At 43.2% G+C, this 22128-nt stretch overlaps 1 protein-coding gene and 1 long non-coding RNA gene across 5 annotated transcripts in view; one reads left to right on the forward strand and one right to left on the reverse strand.

The window, feature by feature from the left end:
• Nucleotides 1–8559: 8559 nt before the first annotated feature.
• Nucleotides 8560–14383, forward strand: LOC129862191 (uncharacterized). Its single transcript, XR_008760735.1, has 2 exons — nucleotides 8560–9822; nucleotides 11051–14383. It is a non-coding gene; the product is annotated as an uncharacterized LOC129862191 (long non-coding RNA).
• A 7001-nt stretch (nucleotides 14384–21384) lies between these two features.
• LOC129862190 (ras association domain-containing protein 8-like) overlaps nucleotides 21385–22128 on the reverse strand; it is a 62658-nt gene continuing 61914 nt past the window's right edge. For all 4 annotated transcript variants that reach the window (XM_055933602.1, XM_055933601.1, XM_055933603.1 and 1 more), the window contains one exon: nucleotides 21385–21722. In XM_055933602.1, coding sequence (XP_055789577.1) covers nucleotides 21691–21722 — 32 coding nt within the window. In that variant the 3' untranslated portion in view covers nucleotides 21385–21690. The remainder of the gene's footprint in view (nucleotides 21723–22128) is intronic.

Below are 22128 nucleotides of genomic sequence, written 5' to 3' on the forward strand. Positions count from 1 at the left end.
TTTTGAAAGGTTGGTCATGGCTCACTTCCACACCATTATCACATAAACCCGAGACCCACTCCAATTTGCATACCGCCCAAGTGCTCCCAAGTGGCGCAGCGGTCTAAGGCACTGCATCTCAGTGTTAGAGGCGTCACTACAGACCCTGGTTCTATTCCAGGCTGTATCGTGATTAGGAGTCCCATAGGGCGCCCCACAATTGGCCCAGCGTCGTCCAGCTTAGGGTTTGGCCGGGGGAGTCCATCATTGTAAATAAGATTTTGTTCTTAACTGACTTGCCTACTTCATAAAGGTTAAATAAAATAAATAAAAATCCATAGAAAATGCAATCTATATTGCACTCCACACTGCCCTTTCCCACCTGGACAAAATAAACACCTACGTGAGAATGCTATTCATTGACTACAGCTCAGCATTCAACACCATAGTGCCCTCAAAGCTCATCACTAAGCTAAGGTCCCTGGGACTAAAAACCTCCCTCTGCAACTGGATCCTGACTTCCTGACGGGCCGCCCCCAGGTGGTAAGGGTAGGTAACAACACATCCACCACACTGATCCTCAACACGGGGGCGCTTCAGGGGTGTGTGCTCAGTCCCCTCCTGTACTCCCTGTTCACCAATGACTGCAGGGCCAGGCACGACTCCAATAACATCATTAAGTTTGCCGACGACACAACAGTGGTGGGCCTGATCACCGACAATGACGAGACAGCCTATAGGGAGGTCAGAGACCTGGCCATGTGGTGCCAGGATAACAACCTTTCCCTCAATGTGATCAAGACAAAGGAGATGATTGTGGACTACAGGAAAAGGAGGACTGAGCACGCCCCAATTCTCATCGACGAGGCTATAGTGGAGCAGGTTGAGAGCTTCAAGTTCCTTGGTGTCCACATCACCAACAAACTATCATGGTCCAAACACACCAAGACAGTCGTGAAGAGGGCACGACAAAGCCTATTGCCCCTCAGGAGACATGGCATGTGTCCTCAGATCCTCAAAAAGTTCTACAGCTGCACCATCGACAGCATCCTGACGGGTTGTATCACTGCCTGGTATGGCAACTGCTCGGCCTCCAACCACAAAGCACTACAGAGGGTAGTGCATACGACCCAGTACATCACTGGGGCCAAGCTTCCTGCCATCCAGCACCTCTATACCAGGCGGTGTCAGAGGAAGGCCCTAAAAATTGTCAAAGACTCCAGCCACCCTAGTCATAGACTCTGCTACATTTTATAGTGGGTACATTGCAATGGTCTGGGAATAAACGCTCTGACAGAGTAGTTCACATATCCCAGCTGCACTCGGAAAGGGAGAAGCTCATCAAAAAACACAAGAACAGACCAACTTCTCCTTCCTGCCATTTACCATTGGACGTGCTACCTTGTCCCGGACCTGCTGTTTTCGACTCTCTTCCTCTACTCTCTTCCTCTACCGTACTTGCTGTCTCCAGCTTTGAATGACTGACATTTACTCCTGAGGTGCTGACCTATTGCATCTTCTACAACCACTGTGATTATTATTATTATTTGACCCTGCTGGTCTTCTATGAACATTTCAACATCTTGGCAATGTAATGTTATAATCTCAACCAGGCACAGCCAGAAGAGGACTGGCCACCCCTCAGAGCCTGATTCCTCTCTAAGTTTCTTCCTAGGGTGGTTTTCCTTACATCAGCTGATGTAAAAATGGCTTGATAAATACATTTGAATGATTGATTAATTGACCATGCGATTCATTCTACGTGCATCGACCACTCCATGAATCTTCTTCAGTAGAGCATTGTTGAATTCTTACGCTACTCCAGAAATGACTCCCGTCCACCCCGACCAACCAACCTCTTTTTGTTTACATTCACTATGTTACATCGAGTCTATGAGACCAGGGCACCTGTTTGCTTTAACAGGTGCCCTGCTTCATACAGTAGATCAAAGCATGACACATATCCATCAGTTGACTTGAGATCCATCACACGTTTCTTCTGATTAACAGAAGTCCACTTCTCTTGATTTTCATAGATTTAACTTATCCCATTGCTTTCTCCACGTTTTGATATTTCAAACAGATCCTTAAATAGGCATAGGGTGAATTCAGAAAGAGTGGGAAGTCATAAACTGGGACAGCTTAATCCTGACACGTCTATTTCTTGGTCTGACAAGAGAAAATCAAAAATATTGTTTACTAAGCCCTTGCAGAGAAACCACATGATGTGTGATCACATGACATTATAGAGCAGGGTTCACCAACTGGCGGCCCGTGGGCCGAATTTGGCCCCCCAAAAAATAGATGCAAATATACACTGCTCAAAAAAATAAAGGGAACACTTAAACAACACAATGTAACTCCAAGTCAATCACACTTCTGTGAAATCAAACTGTCCACTTAGGAAGCAACACTGATTGACAATAAATTTCACATGCTGTTGTGCAAATGGAATAGACAAAAGGTGGAAATTATAGGCAATTAGCAAGACACCCCCAAAAAAGGAGTGATTCTGCAGGTGGTGACCACAGACCACTTCTCAGTTCCTATGCTTCCTGGCTGATGTTTTGGTCACTTTTGAATGCTGGCGGTGCTCTCACTCTAGTGGTAGCATGAGACGGAGTCTACAACCCACACAAGTGGCTCAGGTAGTGCAGTTCATCCAGGATGGCAAACCTTTTTGCCACAGCTCGCATTGATGTGACATCCTGGATGAACTGCACTACCTGAGCCACTTGTGTGGGTTGTAGACTCCGTCTCATGCTACCACTAGAGTGAGAGCACCGCCAGCATTCAAAAGTGACCAAAACATCAGCCAGGAAGCATAGGAACTGAGAAGTGGTCTGTGGTCACCACCTGCAGAATCACTCCTTTTTTGGGGGTGTCTTGCTAATTGCCTATAATTTCCACCTTTTGTCTATTCCATTTGCACAACAGCATGTGAAATTTATTGTCAATCAGTGTTGCTTCCTAAGTGGACAGTTTGATTTCACAGAAGTGTGATTGACTTGGAGTTACATTGTGTTGTTTAAGTGTTCCCTTTATTTTTTTGAGCAGTGTATATATTTTTCAATGCTGGACATAATAGACTGTAAAAACACCAGGAAATCAGCTCCATGTAACGCCTGGAGAGTGATGGGTGTGGAGTCAGACGCAGAGAGCAGAAGGCTGACGGGAAAAAGGCTTTAATGTCCTTTCGTAAAGTAACCAGTTACAAACAAGGGTGAAGCCCAAAAGACAGGTGCAACAAACCCAAAACCATAGTTACAAAAATACCGGACAGCGAAAACCCAAAAGAACACAAACACCAGATACGTCAAAATAACAACAAGCCCACACAAACACCAGCGGGCTAAACGAACTTAAATAACACCCATCCCAAAACCCCAACAAGGAACAGGTGAAAACAATTAGACAAAAACAAACGAAAAGGAAAAAGGGATCGGTGGCAGCTAGTAGACCGGCGTCGACGACCGCCGAGCGCCACCCGAAAGGAAGGGGAGCCACCTTCGGTGGTATTCGTGACACTCCAAGTGATTTTAATTTAAGAAATCTGTTCCCAAGTATTCCCATGCATAATAGAGGTCAATTTGCAGTCTCACCTTCCGGCCCCCAGACCATCCGCTCAAAGAAAAATCGTCCAAGCGGCTCAATCTAGTTAATGATTGGTGTTATAGAGGGTGGCAGAGCAAGCTTCAAACAGGAAGCTGAGAAGCACACGGTATGATCAGTCACATAGCTATTTATTTTATTTTATGTTAAGGTTATAAAACTTTCATAATGCATTGTGCAAATTTGTGGTGTAAATGTGCATACTGTGTACTGGTGCATCAAAAAAAGTTGCCAATATTATGTTTGAATTTTGTAATTTAGTCATTTTTGTTGTTGTCCCACTTTACCAACCCTAGCTAGCTAAAGTAGAACAGCATGTAGAAGCTAAAGTGGGACAGTCTAGGCTTTTCCAATTGAGGAAAGAGATCCAGTTTACATTAGGGACCCGCTGTACTTAGGTTAGGCAGGGCTCTGGTACTTGTAGTACTATATAATGTAAAAAACAATTGCAGTACTCTTATTAGTAGTGATATTTTGAGAATTCAGAAATTTTGTGAATGGCAGAGCACCTCTGTTCAGTGTCTGTGTTCTTTTTCCCATCTTAATCTTTTATTTTTATTGGCCAGTCTGAGATATGGCTTTTTCTTTGCAACTATGCCTTGAACGCTAGCATCCCGGAGTCACCTCTTCAATGTTGACATTAAGGCAGGTGTTTGCGGGTACTATTTAATGAAGCTGCTAGTTGAGTACTTGTGAGGCGTCTGTTTCTCAAACTAGACACTCTAATGTACTTGTCCTCTTGTTCAGTTGTGCACCGGGGCCTCCCACTCCTCTTTCTATTCTGGTTAGAGCCAGTTTGCGCTGTTCTGTGAAGGGATTAGTACACAGTGTTGTACGAGATCTTCAGTTTCTTCGCAATTTCTCGCATGGAATATCCATCATTTCTCAGAACAAGAATGGACTGACAAGTTTCTGAAGAAAGGTCTTTGTTTCTGGCCATTTTGAGCCTGTAATCGAATCCACAAATGCTGATGCGCCAGATACTCAACTAGTCTAAAGGACGCAAGTTTTATTGCTTTTTTAATCAGAACAACAGTTTTCAGCCGTGCTAACATAATTGGAAAATGGTTTTCTAATACTCAATTAGCCTTTTAAAATTATAAACTTGGATTAGCTAACACAACGTGCCATTGGAACACAGGAGTGTTGGTTGCTGATAATAGGCCTCTGTACGCCGATGTAGATATTCCATAAAAAAAAGAAAATGCTCAACCTCCAAATGAGTATGAGGGGGGAGTTGAAGTACAAATCTTTCAAGCTTGTTTGACTGGTCTGTAGCTTGTTCTTAGATGTTTGAGGCTGTTGGTGAACCATGATGTGCAGGCGTAATCAACGTAACACTAGAGTAGCACACTTGCCAGTCTTTAGGGTGTCTATAGCTCGGTTTTCATCCAATTGGTGACTGATTTTCATGTGAATATGATCAAATCTATATAAAAACAATATGCACATTTCAGAGTTTCCTTTAGGAAAAAAAAAGACAACGTGACCATGAAGATTTGAATTTACCAGATATTTGAGAAATGTATGCCTTTAAGATCCGACTTATCAATAAAGGAAGGATATTGGCCAAATGAGCCACATTTACTAGACCTTAAAGACTGCCTATAACAAATTACAAAAACATTATTCCTTGGGTTTAAATGTGTAGCATATGCAAAACGTTATAGCCATTTTTGTATATAGTTTTTTAGACTACTTTCCTTAAAAAATAATTGCCCACCTCAAGATCTGAGCACTAAATACATCAGGTCATTGCATTCATAGGCCTATAGGCTTAGGTGTCCACTGTATGATATTAACATTTTAAAAAATGGATATAGCCTATATAAACGAACACAAGCTTAGGCCTAGCCCCAGAGAGATAGACACTTTTGAATGAAACATTCAAATCACAGGGCTTTTGCACCATTATTCAAATGACATTTTCACTGCAGCACTCGCTTGAAAACAATAATAAATTATTCATTGCATTGTGGTGTTGTAGGCTAGTCTAGGTAGAATAATGTTATTGTTCCTAAACTAGATCAATAGGGGAGCTTTTTGAGCTGTGCATCATGTCTTCACTGTTCTTTCATGCGCAATGATGAACGTGGCATCTCCGCTGCCTATCAGCTATTCCTATTTGTTCTTGTTGATTCGTACTGAAGATTCATGTAGCTTTGAATGCTTTTATGTGTGGTATGATTGCTAGTTAGCCTATTGCAAATATGGACAAAAGATCCACCTAGCACTATTGTCAATATGAATGGTGGATAAAAGGCAGGATGGACCACTGGACTGGTAGATTATACCGACCTGAGGTATAGTAAAGCAATAAGGCCCGGGGGGTGTGGTACAGTATATGGCCAATATACCATGGCTAAGGTCTGTTCATAGGCACGACACAGCACTGATTGCCTGGATACAGCCCTTAGCCGTGGTATATTTGCAATATACAACAAACCCCAGAGGTGCCTTATTGCCATTATAAACTGGTTACCAACATAATTAGAGCAGAAAAATATATATTTTTTTGTCATACCCATGGTATACGGTCTCATATACCACACCTTTCAGCCATTCAGCATTCAGGGACCAAACCACCCAGTTTATAATAAAAGTTAACACATGGAGAAGCATAGTGCATAAGAGAAGTAGCAAAACCCCTTGATATAGGGGAGGCGCATGTCACACCCTGACCTTAGAGATCCTTTTTATGTCTCTATTTTGGTTTGGTCAGGGTGTGAGTTGGGGTGGGTATTCTATGTTCTATTATTTGTATTTCTATGTTTTGGCCGGGTAGGATTCTCAATCAGGGACAGCTGTCTATCGTTGTTACATAGTAAAACGAAAAATTACATAGTAAAACATGCAACTAGCAAATGTAAACCAGGGGGGGAAATGCACTGCCCTCCTGTGCCCAACAAAAAAACACAACCCTCCCCTATATCGGACCACCCTTCCTCCCTATAAATTGCAATCTGTCCCTAACTTCCTGCATTTCAAAACCTTTTGCCACGGGGCAGAGAGAAAAATGTGCAGTTTTATAATGCTATTCTACACATTTTGTCATGAAGCTGTGAGCTAATTTTGCAGTTTAAAAGTTAATTTCCTGCATTTCTACACATTTTTCTACACATGGGACATAGAGAAAAAGTTTTATTTGCGCTTTTATTGGGGGGGGGGGGCAGATTGTTTTGGGAAAACTGCTATCTTCCTGCATTTCAACACCTGTTACCATGGGGCAGAGAGAAAAATGTGTAGTTTTATAATGCTATTCTACACATTTTGTCATGAGGCTGTGAGTTAATTTCCTGCAATTCTACACATTTGGCCATGGGGACAGAGAGAAAAATGTGCAGTTTTATAGCACATTTTCTGCTATTCTACACATTTTGCCATGAGGCTGAGAGAAAATTGTGCATACTATGGGAGCTTAGGGCACTTGCCCTGTCCATTTGTAATCCTGCCCTGATTATTCCACTGATAATAGGCATTGGCCTACATACTATGTGGCTTTCCTGCTCTATGCTGGTTGATTGTAACGCTTGTTCTCCTCCTCTTCGTCCGAAGAGGAGGAGTAGGGATCAGCGGGTTTAGAAAACATAATGAATTTATTAAACGACGAAGACGAACACGAAACAACGCTTGGAATAATTACAAAATAACAAAACGAACAAAGACAGACCTGAACTAGAGAACTTACAAATAACACGAAGAACGCACGAACAGGTATAGACTACAAACAAAAACGCTACAGTCCCGTGTGGTACGAACAAACAAACAAACAAACACAGACAGAGACAGACAGACAGACAGACAGACAGACAGACAGACAGACAGACAGACAGACAGACAGACAGACAGACAGACAGACAACCACAAACAAACATTGTGAACACCCTACCTTTATATGGTTCCCAATCAGAGGAAACGTCAAACACCTGTCTCTGATTGAGAACCATATAAGGCTAATTACCAATGACCTAAACATAGAAACACAAAACATAGAATGCCAACCCCAACTCACGCCCTGACCAACTAAACACATACAAAAATAACAGACAACAGGTCAGGAACGTGACATTGATATTGAAATGAAATACAGTACCTCTGTGAACCTGTTACATAATATAGTGTAAGAAATGTATGCTTTATTGTTTTGTATGTGGTAGAATTTGTCCCCACTGTATCCGATTGTATCCAATCAAATAAATGGTATGGTCTGGCATTTTCTGACCAGACACGATTCTATTGCTTTGCTAAACTGTTGATCGACCTGTTCCGGTTCAAAAAGGTTACTTGGTAATGTTGTTGAACCTGAACATACCACATTTCAGTAGTTAGAGGAAACGTGGGAATATGCAAACTAAAATGGGGGGGAAATGGTTATGAAGAATTGCCAACAGGAATAGTACGACGTTCGCACTCGAAGGCAGTTTAATTATAGATTATTTCTCAGCAAAATGTTTTTGTATTTGTTTAAAATGTGTTAAACGTGTATAAAATAATGATCATGAGTGTTAGGCAATTGTATCCAACATTGAAGTTTGCATCTTGCAGGACATCTAAATAATTTAAGATAATCGGTAATGCGCCTTGAATACTGTATGATTGCACGACCCCATTAGTCCAGATCATACAGTCTGTGCCATTCGCGCTCTCTCGCTCTGATTTCCACTACTGTAAAGAAGCAGCATCCTTGGTACGTGCACAACCACACTCGCCTCATGGCAACACTGTACACAAGCGAGCAGAGTTCAACCACTTTCAGTAGTACGGGTAGAGCGCTTTTTCTCAAAACGGGTTAAATGCACGCCCCTTGACTCCAATGACCAATGTTGCATTACAGTTTGCCCGATTTAGACGGGGGGAATCTTGTCGTAACCGCATTTCTGATTAATATTGCCGATGGCAGGAAATTGATGACGCGAAAATGGTTTATTCCTAATATAGCCTGAGACGTGCAGAAACGAACGTGCCGCACCCCAACTATAACTCAAGGAAATCCACTAAACCCATTGGTGGTGTTAAGTACACAAATTGGACGCTGTAATTCGATGGTTGTCTTTATTGGGCGGGCTGTACAGTAGGAATAGTGTCCACACGCTTTACAAGACGCCAATATCTGTATGCTTTGCATATGCAGGTCAGGTTGCAGAGATGCAGGGGAATGGGTCGTTTTGGGGTAGCGCAAGAGAACTGAACTTCTGGGTTAGTGTGGCCTAAACTGCTATTCTTTAAATGCACCTAACTTTAATGAAATATTTAACCTATTTTTGAGAAAACAGTTACAGTGTTTGAATGTATGAACGTGTGGCACTCGTCAGAGCTATTGGGAGTTATTTTCTCTTACACATTATCTATTCAAAAGGAAAATGTGGGAGATTGGTGAGTAGACTTCTGTATCTTTATCTGGTGAAATGTTGTAATAATTTCCTGAGAATATTTTCAAAATGTTTTTGAAATAGCTCGATGCATCGTTGAATTTGATGATGTGTTAGGCCTATGTTATAGAATTACTTCCCTTGTTGTTGATCATATTGTAATTTGACTGATAGGATTAAATGAGAACCATGCTAAATATTTTACAACCGAAATGTATCGAAAATGTTGATGAATATGTCAAGAAGGAGCCTCCCAAACCAACTGAGATTGCACATAGTTTCGAATCCCAAAGTTATTTTCAGTATTTGGATGCACACTATTTAGGCAACTTGCGCTGTAAAACAATTCCTATAGCCACAATGGATTTTAGCCTATATTTGCATGCCATGTTGATATCAAATAAGATGATGATTATTATCATTGTTGTTATGCTATTATTGTGTTGTTACTGTATAATACATACCATATTTGTTTCCCCCTCAGTTATCATTTGGTAGGATTTATTTTATGAATCTGAAATCAGGTTAGCCACTGACTAACGTACATTGCGCCTATCCCAATTCCACTGTGCGTGTGACAGCGGCTAACCTGGTTTTGGGGAGACTTCTCTACTGCCGCCGCGGGAAAGGCCCTGTCCAGACACACTTTACAAATGCAACATCTCGTGCTATCTGACACCTGTTATGTGGGAATAATTATTTGCTTCAGCATTACTGCCCTCCCTGTGGTCTTTCTGAGTACTACTGTATGTAGTACACTATCTCCAGGCTATACAGTCAGAGGCCTTTACATTAGATCTACTATGGAGCTGCCGCCCTATAGACCTGGCATGCCATCTACTGGGACTCTAGCCTGCTGGTGGTGAGTGTTTCTCTGGCATTGCCTTAGTTTACTTTTGTGTGTATTTCGTTAATTAGCACAAATATAGTCCAGAACTTGTATCAATGTATATATACTCTGTTCCAAACCAATGACAATGTGACTTGACAATGTTACCCTAAGAAAAAAAAGTAAACTTTCTATTGAAATCATGTGGCATCAAGTATATTTATTTCCATTGTGTGGTTTCAGTGTTTAGTTTATTGCCTCATGGATTACTCAGAGTGACACCCAGTCGATAGATAAGTAAGTGGAGTATGTCAGACTGTGAACGTGCAGATACTTATGGCACCATCCTATCAACAGGCAGGCAGCAGGGCTATATCCATAGCATTCAGGCTCCGGCCATAAACAGCCTCTGGCCCCCCTCCTTTTAGACCCAGGCACATGTGTACTGTACATCTGAAATGATTGGGTAGGTGTAAGCATATGGCAAAAGTGGAGCTACCAGCATATTGCTTATCCAATCTTGTCTGACCTACACAAATGGTTAGGGGCTAGGATTGTTTTTGGACAGGGGTCCCTCACTTTCTAGTGATAAGAACAGGGTGCTATTCAATGCCATGACTTCCAACCCACATCCTGCCTAGATACATATGATATACATATTGTTCTGTCAGGTTAAGGTCAGTTTCCATATCCAAAAGGCAAACATTTGCCTTACCTCTTGCTGAACCAGTCTTAACAGATTCAGTGAGAGAGGATCCATGTTGAGTGGTATGGCATCTGTGAGCAAACATAATGCCCTCATCAGGTAGACACCCTGCAAACCCATCATAATCTGTTAATGATCTCCTGTTTGTGAGATTGCTGTCCTTAAGGTTAGCTTTTGAGTGGGTGAGATTATGTGTGTGCGTGAAAGAGAGGTAGTGCCTGTGTGACTGTTCTGTATGTGAGTGGCTACAGGCCACAAATGGGACATTTCAAAAGATTAGAGACTAACTGGATGTGATTGAACTGCTCTTGAACTAGAAGGCCTTCCAGTGTGATAGTCCCTGATAGGAAATGGAAGTTTCCATGAGAATGATGACACGACATCAGCGTTAAGTATTCCACTTCTGCATGCTCATATCAGTGTGACCCTGCAACAGCTCAGTGTGTGTGAGAGAGAGCTTCCCATGGCAGAGAACTGTCCCCCTCTCTCTGCTTTCTTTCCCTCACTTCTCTCTCCCCCCTCCCTCTCTCTCTCTGTCTCACTGTCTCTCTCCAGACTATGGGAACTTCAGGGATTCCGGGGCTTATCTATCTCCAGCCAAGCCAGACGTGTCCTGATCGTGTCACCATAATCCAATTCCACATAATTCATCTTAATATCAGAACTGTCCAGTCCTTTCAAGTAGCTCTGACAAACATATGTACCTCAGCTACTCCCTCAACCCATAGAGGTGAGAGTTAAAACAGGAATGTAGAGAAATGCCGACTTAGGCAAAGTCATTCGACAACGATTGAAGGGTGGAAAAAGTAGATAAATATAGCGGTGCAGATACAGTATGTAAAGGGAAGAGGAATCTCTTTATGTGACAGCAAGGACAAATATTTACAGAGCTGTGGAGCAGCTAAGCAGAGTTTGTTTCAGCATTGTGGTGGTTCATGGGACTCACTCCGTCAGACAGCCATCATGTTTATTCTCACAGATATACACAGAGAGGGAGAAGGGTGGGACTGGGTCATCCTACGTTGGTTCAGAGAGGAGGACTGTGTAACGTGAATACAGTCCAGAGTCGGGGTCAGCTCACTGTTTATGATATCACTTACTGTATTAGTGATATCACTAACAAGCTTCATTACAGAAAGGCAAACTGAATAGACATTTGACTTTTCATCACTATCTACTCTGCTAAATACACTATCAGGGCGTTCGCTGGCCTAACGGTTAAGAGTGTTGGGCCAGTACCCGAAAGGTCGCTGGTTTGAATCTCCGAGCCGACTAGGTGAAAAATCTGTTGATGTGTCCTTGAGCAAGGCACTTAACCATAATTGCTCCTGTTAAGTCGCTCTGGATAAGAGTGTCTGCTAATTGAATAAAAAACTTGATTGTACGGTCCTAGTTCTGCACTCTTGTCATGTTTGCATTTTATTTTCCATGTTCAAATACCATGGCAAGTCACTGTGGCTTGAGGTAAGAGCAGGGGCCTGGACTAGAGCATGGGAAGTGCTGAGTATATGGCATGAAGAAGCACTTGAGTAGAGAATTAGTGTGCATTAAATGTGCATGTTCAGCTATCGTGTGAGTGGACACGTCAGCATAGCATAGTAGAGATATCTAACCTACCAGCACTCTCCTGCTCCGTCAACCTACCAGCACTCTCCTGCTCCGTCTAACCTACCAGCACTCACCTGCTCCGTCTAACCTACCAGCACTCACCTGCTCCGTCAACCTACCAGCACTCTCCTGCTCCGTCTAACCTACCAGCACTCACCTGCTCCGTCTAACCTACCAGCACTCTCCTGCTCCGTCTAACCTACCAGCACTCTCCTGCTCCGTCTAACCTACCAGCACTCTCCTGCTCCGTCAACCTACCAGCACTCTCCTGCTCCGTCAACCTACCAGCACTCACCTGCTCCGTCTAACCTACCAGCACTCACCTGCTCCGTCTAACCTACCAGCACTCACCTGCTCCGTCTAACCTACCAGCACTCTCCTGCTCCGTCTAACCTACCAGCACTCACCTGCTCCGTCTAACCTACCAGCACTCACCTGCTCCGTATAACCTATCAGCACTCACCTGCTCCGTCTAACCTACCAGCACTCACCTGCTCCGTCTAACCTACCAGCACTCACCTGCTCCGTCTAACCTACCAGCACTCCTGCTCCGTCTAACCTATCAGCACTCACCTGCTCCGTCTAACCTACCAGCACTCTCCTGCTCCGTCTAACCTACCAGCACTCACCTGCTCCGTCTAACCTACCAGCACTCACCTGCTCCGTCTAACCTACCAGCACTCACCTGCTCCGTATAACCTACCAGCACTCTCCTGCTCCGTCTAACCTACCAGCACTCTCCTGCTCCGTCTAACCTACCAGCACTCACCTGCTCCGTCTAACCTACCAGCACTCACCTGCTCCGTCTAACCTACCAGCACTCTCCTGCTCCGTCTAACCTACCAGCACTCTCCTGCTCCGTCTAACCTACCAGCACTCTCCTGCTCCGTCTAACCTACCAGCACTCACCTGCTCCGTCTAACCTACCAGCACTCTCCTGCTCCGTCTAACCTACCAGCACTCACCTGCTCCGTCTAACCTACCAGCACTCACCTGCTCCGTCTAACCTACCAGCACTCTCCTGCTCCGCCTAACCTACCAGCACTCACCTGTTCCGCCTAACCTACCAGCACTCACCTGCTCCGCGTAACCTACCAGCACTCACCTTCTCCGTCTAACCTACCAGCACTCTCCTGCTCCGTCAACCTACCAGCACTCACCTGCTCCGTCAACCTACCAGCACTCTCCTGCTCCGTCTAACCTACCAGCACTCTCCTGCTCCATCTAACCTACCAGCACTCTCCTGCTCCATCTAACCTACCAGCACTCACCTGCTCCGTCTAACCTACCAGCACTCACCTGCTCCATCTAACCTACCAGCACTCACCTGCTCCGTCTAACCTACCAGCACTCTCCTGCTTCGTCTAACCTACCAGCACTCTCCTGCTCCGTCTAACCTACCAGCACTCACCTGCTCCGTCTAACCTACCAGCACTCTCCTGTGCTGTCTAAATGCCTCATTAATTACTGTTGTTGTCATGTTCTCTTTCATAATTCAACAAGTGTGTCCGTTTGAGACAATTTCAACATATTTGTATACAGAGCATACAGAGCTCCATGTACGTGTGTAAATATTTAAAATATGATGAAATATTAGGTACGCACCTTTATGATTTATATATTTACCTGATTGAGATATATTCCTTTGTTATTAGCAAAATGTTGTTTTTGTCTCCCCCTCTTGCCCACTCATTGTACTGTGGTAAGTGTTTTAGTGATAAGATAAAGGCAGGAAGTTGGGACTTTGATGGGGCGTGTCCTAGCTAGACCCGGGAGCAGTATAGTCTTTTGGCCATACATGCATGCATACAAACAGGCCATATTATGTATTTTTCATGTCAAGTAATCTAGGCTTTAAGTTGATTGGATAATAATTTTTTTATGTTAGATTTAAGAAGAATAAACCTTTTTTGTTGCACCATATCCCTGGATCTCATTGAATGTTTTTGCTGTTTGGGAACTTCGAATGTGGACTGACTGTAGGCTTCCGAAACAACCCAGCTTCAGGCTAGGGCAGTGGCTATGTTCAATTGGTAAGGGAAGCCACTAGTGTCAATAGCACCCTTGGATTAAAAATCAACATGCTTGGTTCTAGATTACATCTATCTAAACATACAGTACTTTACATTGTTTGCGAGATCAAACATAATATCACTATAATCCGAGTATTCATTTTCGGGAGGGTTGTTTTCATTTTAGCGCATCTAATTTGTAAAAATGTCAACTGTTTTAAATTATTACTTTGTTTATTTTTTGTGAAATTAAAAACCCATCAAAATACATTTCCCTTCTCTTTCTTGTGATGTAAGTGTCGAGAGGGTTCATTAAATCCCCAACGAAGTTTAGAGTTCTTATAGATTCAACGGAAATACAATAATATTCAATTGAGCCCATTTCAGCCATTAGTGTCTTTGACAGGTCATTATAAACATTTCCGCGCTTGTAATGTTAACGGGGGGAAACGAGAGGCACAAGAAAGAGTATGAAAGAGCCGCAGGAGTCAAATGAAAGTAATCAATCCAGCGAGATTTAAGTGACAAGTAGATTTTGCACCCTTCAATCACAGGAAATAGATGGCTGAAAGAGATCCTCAAGTGGGCGGGGCATGCGTGTTCTACATCATTTAACAGTTCCTCATAGAAAGGGAGACTGGAGTTTTGAGTCAGCGTTATGCACTAGCCAGGGGCGAAAATCTGATATCAACCTTGGAGGGGACAATTACGTTACATTTTCTCAAGAGCAATTCCTGAGGGGGACACCAAAAGTAGTGCTGTAACACATAGCATACGTTGTTATATGTTAAATGTATATTGAGGAACCATAATTCCTACAACTGGATAATTGATAGGTACAGTAGTTAACTGAAGGGTTTTCCCAACATGTTCAAATGTTTAAATCATTAAACTCTACTACTAATAATAGTTATAGCAGTGCTCCTTACCAGTCCGGTATGTATGCAGGTATTTGGACTTACAACCAGCAATATCAAGAAAGGTCAGTAGGTGACAATGGTACTGTACACTGTATGGGTGTAGTTTTCATAAATACAATGAACATGGTGTGATCACATCTAAAAGAATCTCCATTGAGAACCATCACAAAGTTGGTCTCCGTATTGAATTGACCTTTTAATTTGACTTTTTCTGATACATTTATTTAGTCATTAAATATGTGCACCTGGATTGAGTCTACTACAATATCTTTACAAGAACAAAAAGCTTAAAATAAGTACAGTTCTAAAAGCAAAATAACTACTTCAATGAAAAACCCAAATAAATCAACCAAAATATCCTTCAGTCAGTGTCTCAACTCAGTCAGTGTCTCAACTCAGTCAGTGTCTCAACTCAGTCAGTGTCTCAACTCAGTCAGTGTCTCAACTCAGTCAGTGTCTCAACTCTTCAAACAGCAGCTATGGACAAGTATGCTGCACAAAGTAGGCCATTTTAAATAAAATAACATGAAATAAATCATTTGTAAGTGTACTGAAAACTACTAAACAAAAGAACAAATATCAATTACACCAGGGGTTCTCAAACAGGGGTCCATGGACTAATTGCAAGGGGTCCGTGAAATAAAAAAGTGTAATGAATGTAGTCAGTACCACAAGGTTTCCAGTAAGTTTACATATAATATAGAGTGGAGGTCCCTGAGGACCGCTCAAAACGTTGCCTGCCTTGCCTCAAAATATGCAGGGGTTCCAGTACCCAAAAAAGGTTGAGAACCACTGCTATACACACTACTGAACAAAAGAACCGAGCATATGTTTGCGGGTTTCAATGGATCCAACAAATTGCTGGCAGAGATTTTCCCTCTTGAGACTGTCCAGCCTGTCTTTATGTACATTACAGACAACTACGCCGTTCAGTCTCTCTTGGCCCATGCTAGCCCGTAGCCAAGTCTTTAACCTGCGGAGTGCACTGAAACTCCTCTCAGCCTCACATGAAGACACTGGCACCACAAACAAAATTCTGATCAGCACCTCAACTTGGTCAAACAACCCCCGCACCTCTACTGGAAGCCTCCTGAGGACCTCTGCTGCCTCTCCACTGCTGCAACAGGGGTATTTGTTGTGAAAGAGAGGGACCTGCACTGAAAGAGAATCTATGTTCAGTTCTGGGTACTGATCTAGAGAATCATCCAACTCCCCCGTGAGAAGCGCTCTTTCCAACTTTTGCAGGACGTTTGCACCCTCCGTGGCACCCAGTACCGAAGCTATCCCCTAACGCCACGAAGCTAGCACCAGTTAGCAGACAAAATTCTACAATACCTCTTTCGCCATCTGGCTTGGATTCTCTGTCGACACGGCGCCCCGCCGCACCACCACATCTGGTCTGCCGACGAATACTCCATCCGCTGTTGTTTTAGCTAGCTCTCCCAATCAAGACCTGCGATTACTTTATGCCTTACTATATGTCTCTCTCAAATATCAATATGCCTTGTATACTGTTGTTCGGGTTAGTCATCATTGTTTCAGTTCACAATGGAGCCTGTAGTTCCACTCCTAATACCTCTGATACCTCCTTTGTCCCACCTCCCACACATGTGGTGACCTCACCCATTATAACCAGCATGTCCAGAGATACAACCTCTCTTATCATCACCCAGTGCCTGGGCATACCTCCATTGTACCTGCACCCCACCATACCCCTGTCTGCACATTATGCCCTGAATATATTCTACCACGCCCATAAATCTGCTCCTTTTATTCCTTGTCCCCAACGCTCTAGGCGACCAGTTTTGTTAGCCTTTAGCCGCACCCTCATCCTACTACTCCTCTGTTCCTTGGGTGATGTGGAGGTAAACCCAGGCCCTGCATGTCCCCAGGCACCCTCATTTGTTGATTTCTGTGATCGAAAAAAGCCTTGGTTTCATGCATGTCAACATCAGAAGATTGTTTTACTCACTGCTTTAGCACACTCTGCCTACCCTGATGTCCTTGCCGTGTCTGAATCCTGGCTTAGGAAGGCCACCAAAAATTCTGAGATTTCCATACCCAACTATAACACTTTCCGTCAAGATAGAACTGCCGGGCCTCCCGGACAGTTCTGGATGGTTCCGACCTAGAATATGTGGACATCTATAAGTACCTAGGTGTCTGGCTAGACTGCAAACTCTACTTCCAGACTCATATCAAACATCTCCAATCCAAAATTAAATCGAAAGTCTGCATTCTATTTCGCAACAAAGCCTCCTTCACTCACGCCGCCAAACTTACCCTAGTAAAACTGACTATCCTACCGATCTTCGACTTCAGCGATGTCATCTACAAAATAGCTTCCAATACTCTACTCAGCAAACTGGATGCAGTTTATCACAGTGCCATCCGTTTTGTTACTAAAGCACCTTATACCACCCACCACTGCGACCTGTATGCTCTAGTCGGCTGGCCCTCGCTGCATGTTCGTCGTCAGACCCACTGGCTCCAGGTCATCTACAAGGCTATGCTAGGTAAAGCGCCGCCTTATCTCAGTTCACTGGTCACGATGGCAACACCCACCCGTAGTACGCGCTCCAGCAGGTGTATCTCACTGATCATCCCTAAAGCCAAAACCTCATTTGGCCGCCTTTCCTTCCAGTTCTCTGCTGCCTGCGACTGGAACGAATTGCAAAAATCTCTGAAGTTGGAGACTTTTATCTCCCTCAACAACTTTAAACATCTGCTATCTGAGCAGCTAACCGATCGCTGCAGCTGTACATAGTCCATCGGTATATAGCCCACCCAATTTACCTACCTCATCCCCATACTGTTTTCATTTATTTACTTTTCTGCTCTTTTGCACACCAGTATCTCTCTTTGCACATGATCATCTGATGATTTATCACCCCAGTGTTAATCTGCTAAATTGTAATTATTCGCTCCTATGGCCTATTTATTGCCTACCTCCTCATGCCTTTTGCACACATTGTATATAGATTCTCTTTTTTTTTTTTCCCCTACTATGTTATTGACTTGTTTATTGTTTACTCCATGTGTAACTCTGTGTTGTTGTCTGTTCACACTGCTATGCTTTATCTTGGCCAGGTCGCAGTTGCAAATGAGAACTTGTTCTCAAAGAGCTGACCTGGTTAAATAAAGGTGAAATAAATAAAAATACTGTCCTGGTCAAAACGGTCGCCAAACTGAACCTCAACACCATCCAACACTTAAAAAAATTCTGCCCTATAGTGATCCACTGCTTTGCCAGCAAATCATCTTGAATGCGTCTCAATGGATTCAATAGAGTCAATCAATGTTGTTGCTTTCTCATACAGTCAAAGGTAGCTTTTGTCATTTCTCTTGCCCCTAAGAGATGACCGCACACACTCGACTGCAGCCTGCATACCAGAGACAGTCTGAGTTTTCTTCTGTAGTGAAATGTTTAGACATTCAAGCTCTCCAAGAACAACAGAGGCAAGTGTGAGGCCCAACACAGTCTTGGCTTTGCTGAAGTGCTCGAATAAGCCACTGGCAGTTGAAGCTGTCTTGGATGCAGATTTTGCCATCTCCTCTAGGCTGCTTAGTACCCGCTCATACTGCCCTAGCACAGCTCTAATAGCAGTATTCCACACAGTCCACCCTGACCAGGGTGGTCAGATTTGTATCTTTGGACGTGGCAATTGATTCAAACATGCTCTTAAACTTTCCTGACTGGCCATAGAGGACATCTAGCTGATGGACCCAGGAAAGGGAATTCCGGATCAGTGGGGAGGCTGAGCAGCCAGCCTGTGTAATCAGATTTACACAGTGTGCTCCACAATGGACATAGAGGGCTAATGGCTGCTGCCTCCTCACAATTGCCTGTGCACCTGTGTATTTTCCTGCCATGTTTGAGGCACAATCGTAACTCTGCCCACGTAAGCCAGACATGGGCAAATTGAGCCTCAACAACACATCAGTTGCCACTTTCGCAATGCCCTCGCCTGTTGTCTCCGACACCCTGTATAGCCCAATAAACTCCTTGTGAGGGACAAGGTCATGGTCAACACAACGCAGACAGACATTCTCCTTTTCAGCACCAGAGACATCTTGAGTACCATCAACAATTACTGGAAATTGTTCAATCGGAAGAGACCTAATCTCAGCTGCAATGCCTCGAATGACTATTGGCCATGATGATCAGAATTTCATTCTGTGCTTTGGGGCCTGTGTACATTGTGGTACTCTTAACCACTTCAGTAAAATGGGATCATCCTCTTCTGCCCTAAGTTTCAAAAGCTGGTATAAATTCCCACTGTCATCCGTGTGGCCTCTAAAGGCTTGTCCCTGTCTTACTACATGCCGCACCGAACTAACAATTTTCATCAAGCAATGCCTTGCGTCATCCTGCTGTTTACCCCACGCGCTGGATAACTGGACACTGATTGGATTTAGCTGGTGTGCTGTTACAATTACAAAGTGGCGGTGGGTTTGGCAGTTTTGATGTGCTGTGAATTTTTCAATGGCTTTTCTCCAGTTCCTAAATCCTGCACTAATGAAGGCAGCATCTGCTCTTTGGCCAAAAGATGCCTGGCTTGAAAACCCTTGGCTACAGTGAAAACACAACACTCCTTTTATTGATGGATTATAATGTAGCCAGGGGAAATCGCGAAACCATCTCTCTTGAAACGTCAACACTCTGTTGGCAAGAGTTTGCGGTTCTATAAATTGTGGGTGTGGCTGATATGGTTTTGTGCTATCACTGTGGTAACTGGACAATGCTGTGCCACTGTCCCCTATACTGATGCTGCTGGCAACAAGGTTGACACCTGGTCCTGCCGTGGCTGTGACACTGTCCTCTGAAGTCTCTCTCCCTGGCTCTTTCCCTTTCACCACCCTAACTGACTCACAGTCTGTCTCCTAGAAAAGAAATAAGGTGTTTGCCGTACTCCTAACTACCGGTACCCAAAACTACACAATTAATCACAACAGCAATACCATTGCCGTAAACAAATCTTAGTTTAGTCACCAGTTTAAGTTGAGAGTGGGGGTATCCATGGCATTTTCCAATTATGTCCCTATTTTACAAGTCAAAAAAATTGAGAACCTTTCATAATGTTGCCAAACAAAGACTCAACAAACTTACCTGAGACTCCCTGTCTCTGCCAGTCTGTCCCTGCATATCTGTCCCCAGCTCTGCTGTCTGTGTGCCATCTGATTCCTGCTCTGCCTAATGACATCATTGTGAAACATTTCCATTAGCATTTCACTTCTTTCTTATGAACATTTTATCAACTAGTCTTTGAGATATTAGGCTACTAGAGTTCTTACTATGCGTTTTGGTGTACTGAAAAATACTCCGATGTCCGTCTTCTTACTTTTTTCTGCCATTTTTCTACCTGGCTGGCTGGCCTAGCTGCACACACACACATTTACACAACACATGCTGCAACCTTTTGTAATTTTAATAGTTTATTTCATATTGGCTGGCTTCCAACAATAGCTGAATTTGTAAAGCTAGCGAGCACCAATACCGTGTCTGTGTGTTTGCTATAATCTTTGCTACCTGGTTAAATAAAGGTGAAATAAAATAATATAAAAAAAGTTCACTAGCGACAATTTATCTTTTGCAACGAGACCATTATATATATTTAAGACAATGGTATAAGAGAGTGTAGTTCTGTTCAGTTTATCGCTAACCTTATCACAGGGACTTTGAAGCACTACAGCTGCATGCTGATCTTGGAATAAACTGACGATAGCAAAGATTCCATCTGACGACGCCACAAATGGAATAGGTACTAGCTAGCTTGATAGTTAATGTTTGCTTTAGTTTGCGCGGTAGCTCTGCAAATTCAGCTAGTGTGTGAACCCTGCCAACATAAAATAAATAAATAACATTGCTATGGACGTGCTATGGATTGACTGGATTAACCTCACGTCAGTTACGTACATGTGCCTTTCGGACAGTAGAACCGAACTCTCTATTACCTTGCCAGCTAAAGAACTGGCAGTGGATCAAACCATCGTGAGGCAAAGGGCGGGGGAGGTCGCAATCTTTTGAAACTTAAAAACGCGCTATTAAGTCTCTATAATCAGCACAAGTGCTTTCATTGCGTATTATTAATATTATTGAAATTACATAGTTATGTTTACAGTGATATATTGGGGGGGACAAATCGTGTGTCCCCCGTCCCCCCTGGGATTTCCGCCTATGTCACTAGCATGTGAAATATTCAGAGTTGGACATTCCCAACAGTGGCCCATCCTTGCCATATCTTATTGCATCACTTAACCAGGCCTGTAGATGCAAGTATATATTATGCAACTATGATGTGGTCTTGGGGAGGATTTAACGGTTTCATTCAATCAAAACAACAGGAAGTTTATCTAACACAGTGCACAATCTTTTATTATATTTAAATACACAAACAAAGTAATAATTCTCTAGGTAAAGGTTTTCCTAAATCATTTAACATTTCATACATATGTACTTTGCAGTGTACAGTAGCAAAATGCTAAAATATATTTATGTGCTAGTATATACACAGTATGTATATAGTATATGTGGTAATCTGGATGATAATAATAATAACAGACAGTAGGTATAAAGACAGACAGGGGTTAAATAGAATGTGTTGGTGACATTAAGTAAACAGTGAACAACTCCTTGGCCCTGCCGTTCCTTGTTTTATCTCCATGACGACTCTCTGGATGTCACGACTGCAAGACACACAAAAATAAATTGGGATGATGTCTCCCTTCATTTGGTTTCGAAAACACTTTTCTTGAAAACAATTTTCTTGTTAAGGTGGAGCGAGAGCTTGGTAGATAGAGCTTGGTAGATAGAGATTGTAAATCATGCCCTGGGAGTGGGCAGAAGTTGGCCCTAACCACTGATTCAGGGTCAGTTCTTATTTAACCACCTAATGGATTGGATTAGGGGAATCTGATCAAGGATCTGTGGTGAGGCAACTTCTACTTCAAGCATGCTACCTCTATTTCCCCACTAAAGCCAGAGAAACCGCCGAAATACCCCAGCAACCAGGAGGGAGCACACACACACACACACACACACACACAAATAAACCCAACATCACACATGGCCATGTTTCAAAACTTCTGAAAT

This window comes from Salvelinus fontinalis, chromosome 9 (assembly GCF_029448725.1).
Source record: "Salvelinus fontinalis isolate EN_2023a chromosome 9, ASM2944872v1, whole genome shotgun sequence".
Taxonomy (NCBI): Eukaryota; Metazoa; Chordata; class Actinopteri; order Salmoniformes; family Salmonidae; genus Salvelinus; species Salvelinus fontinalis.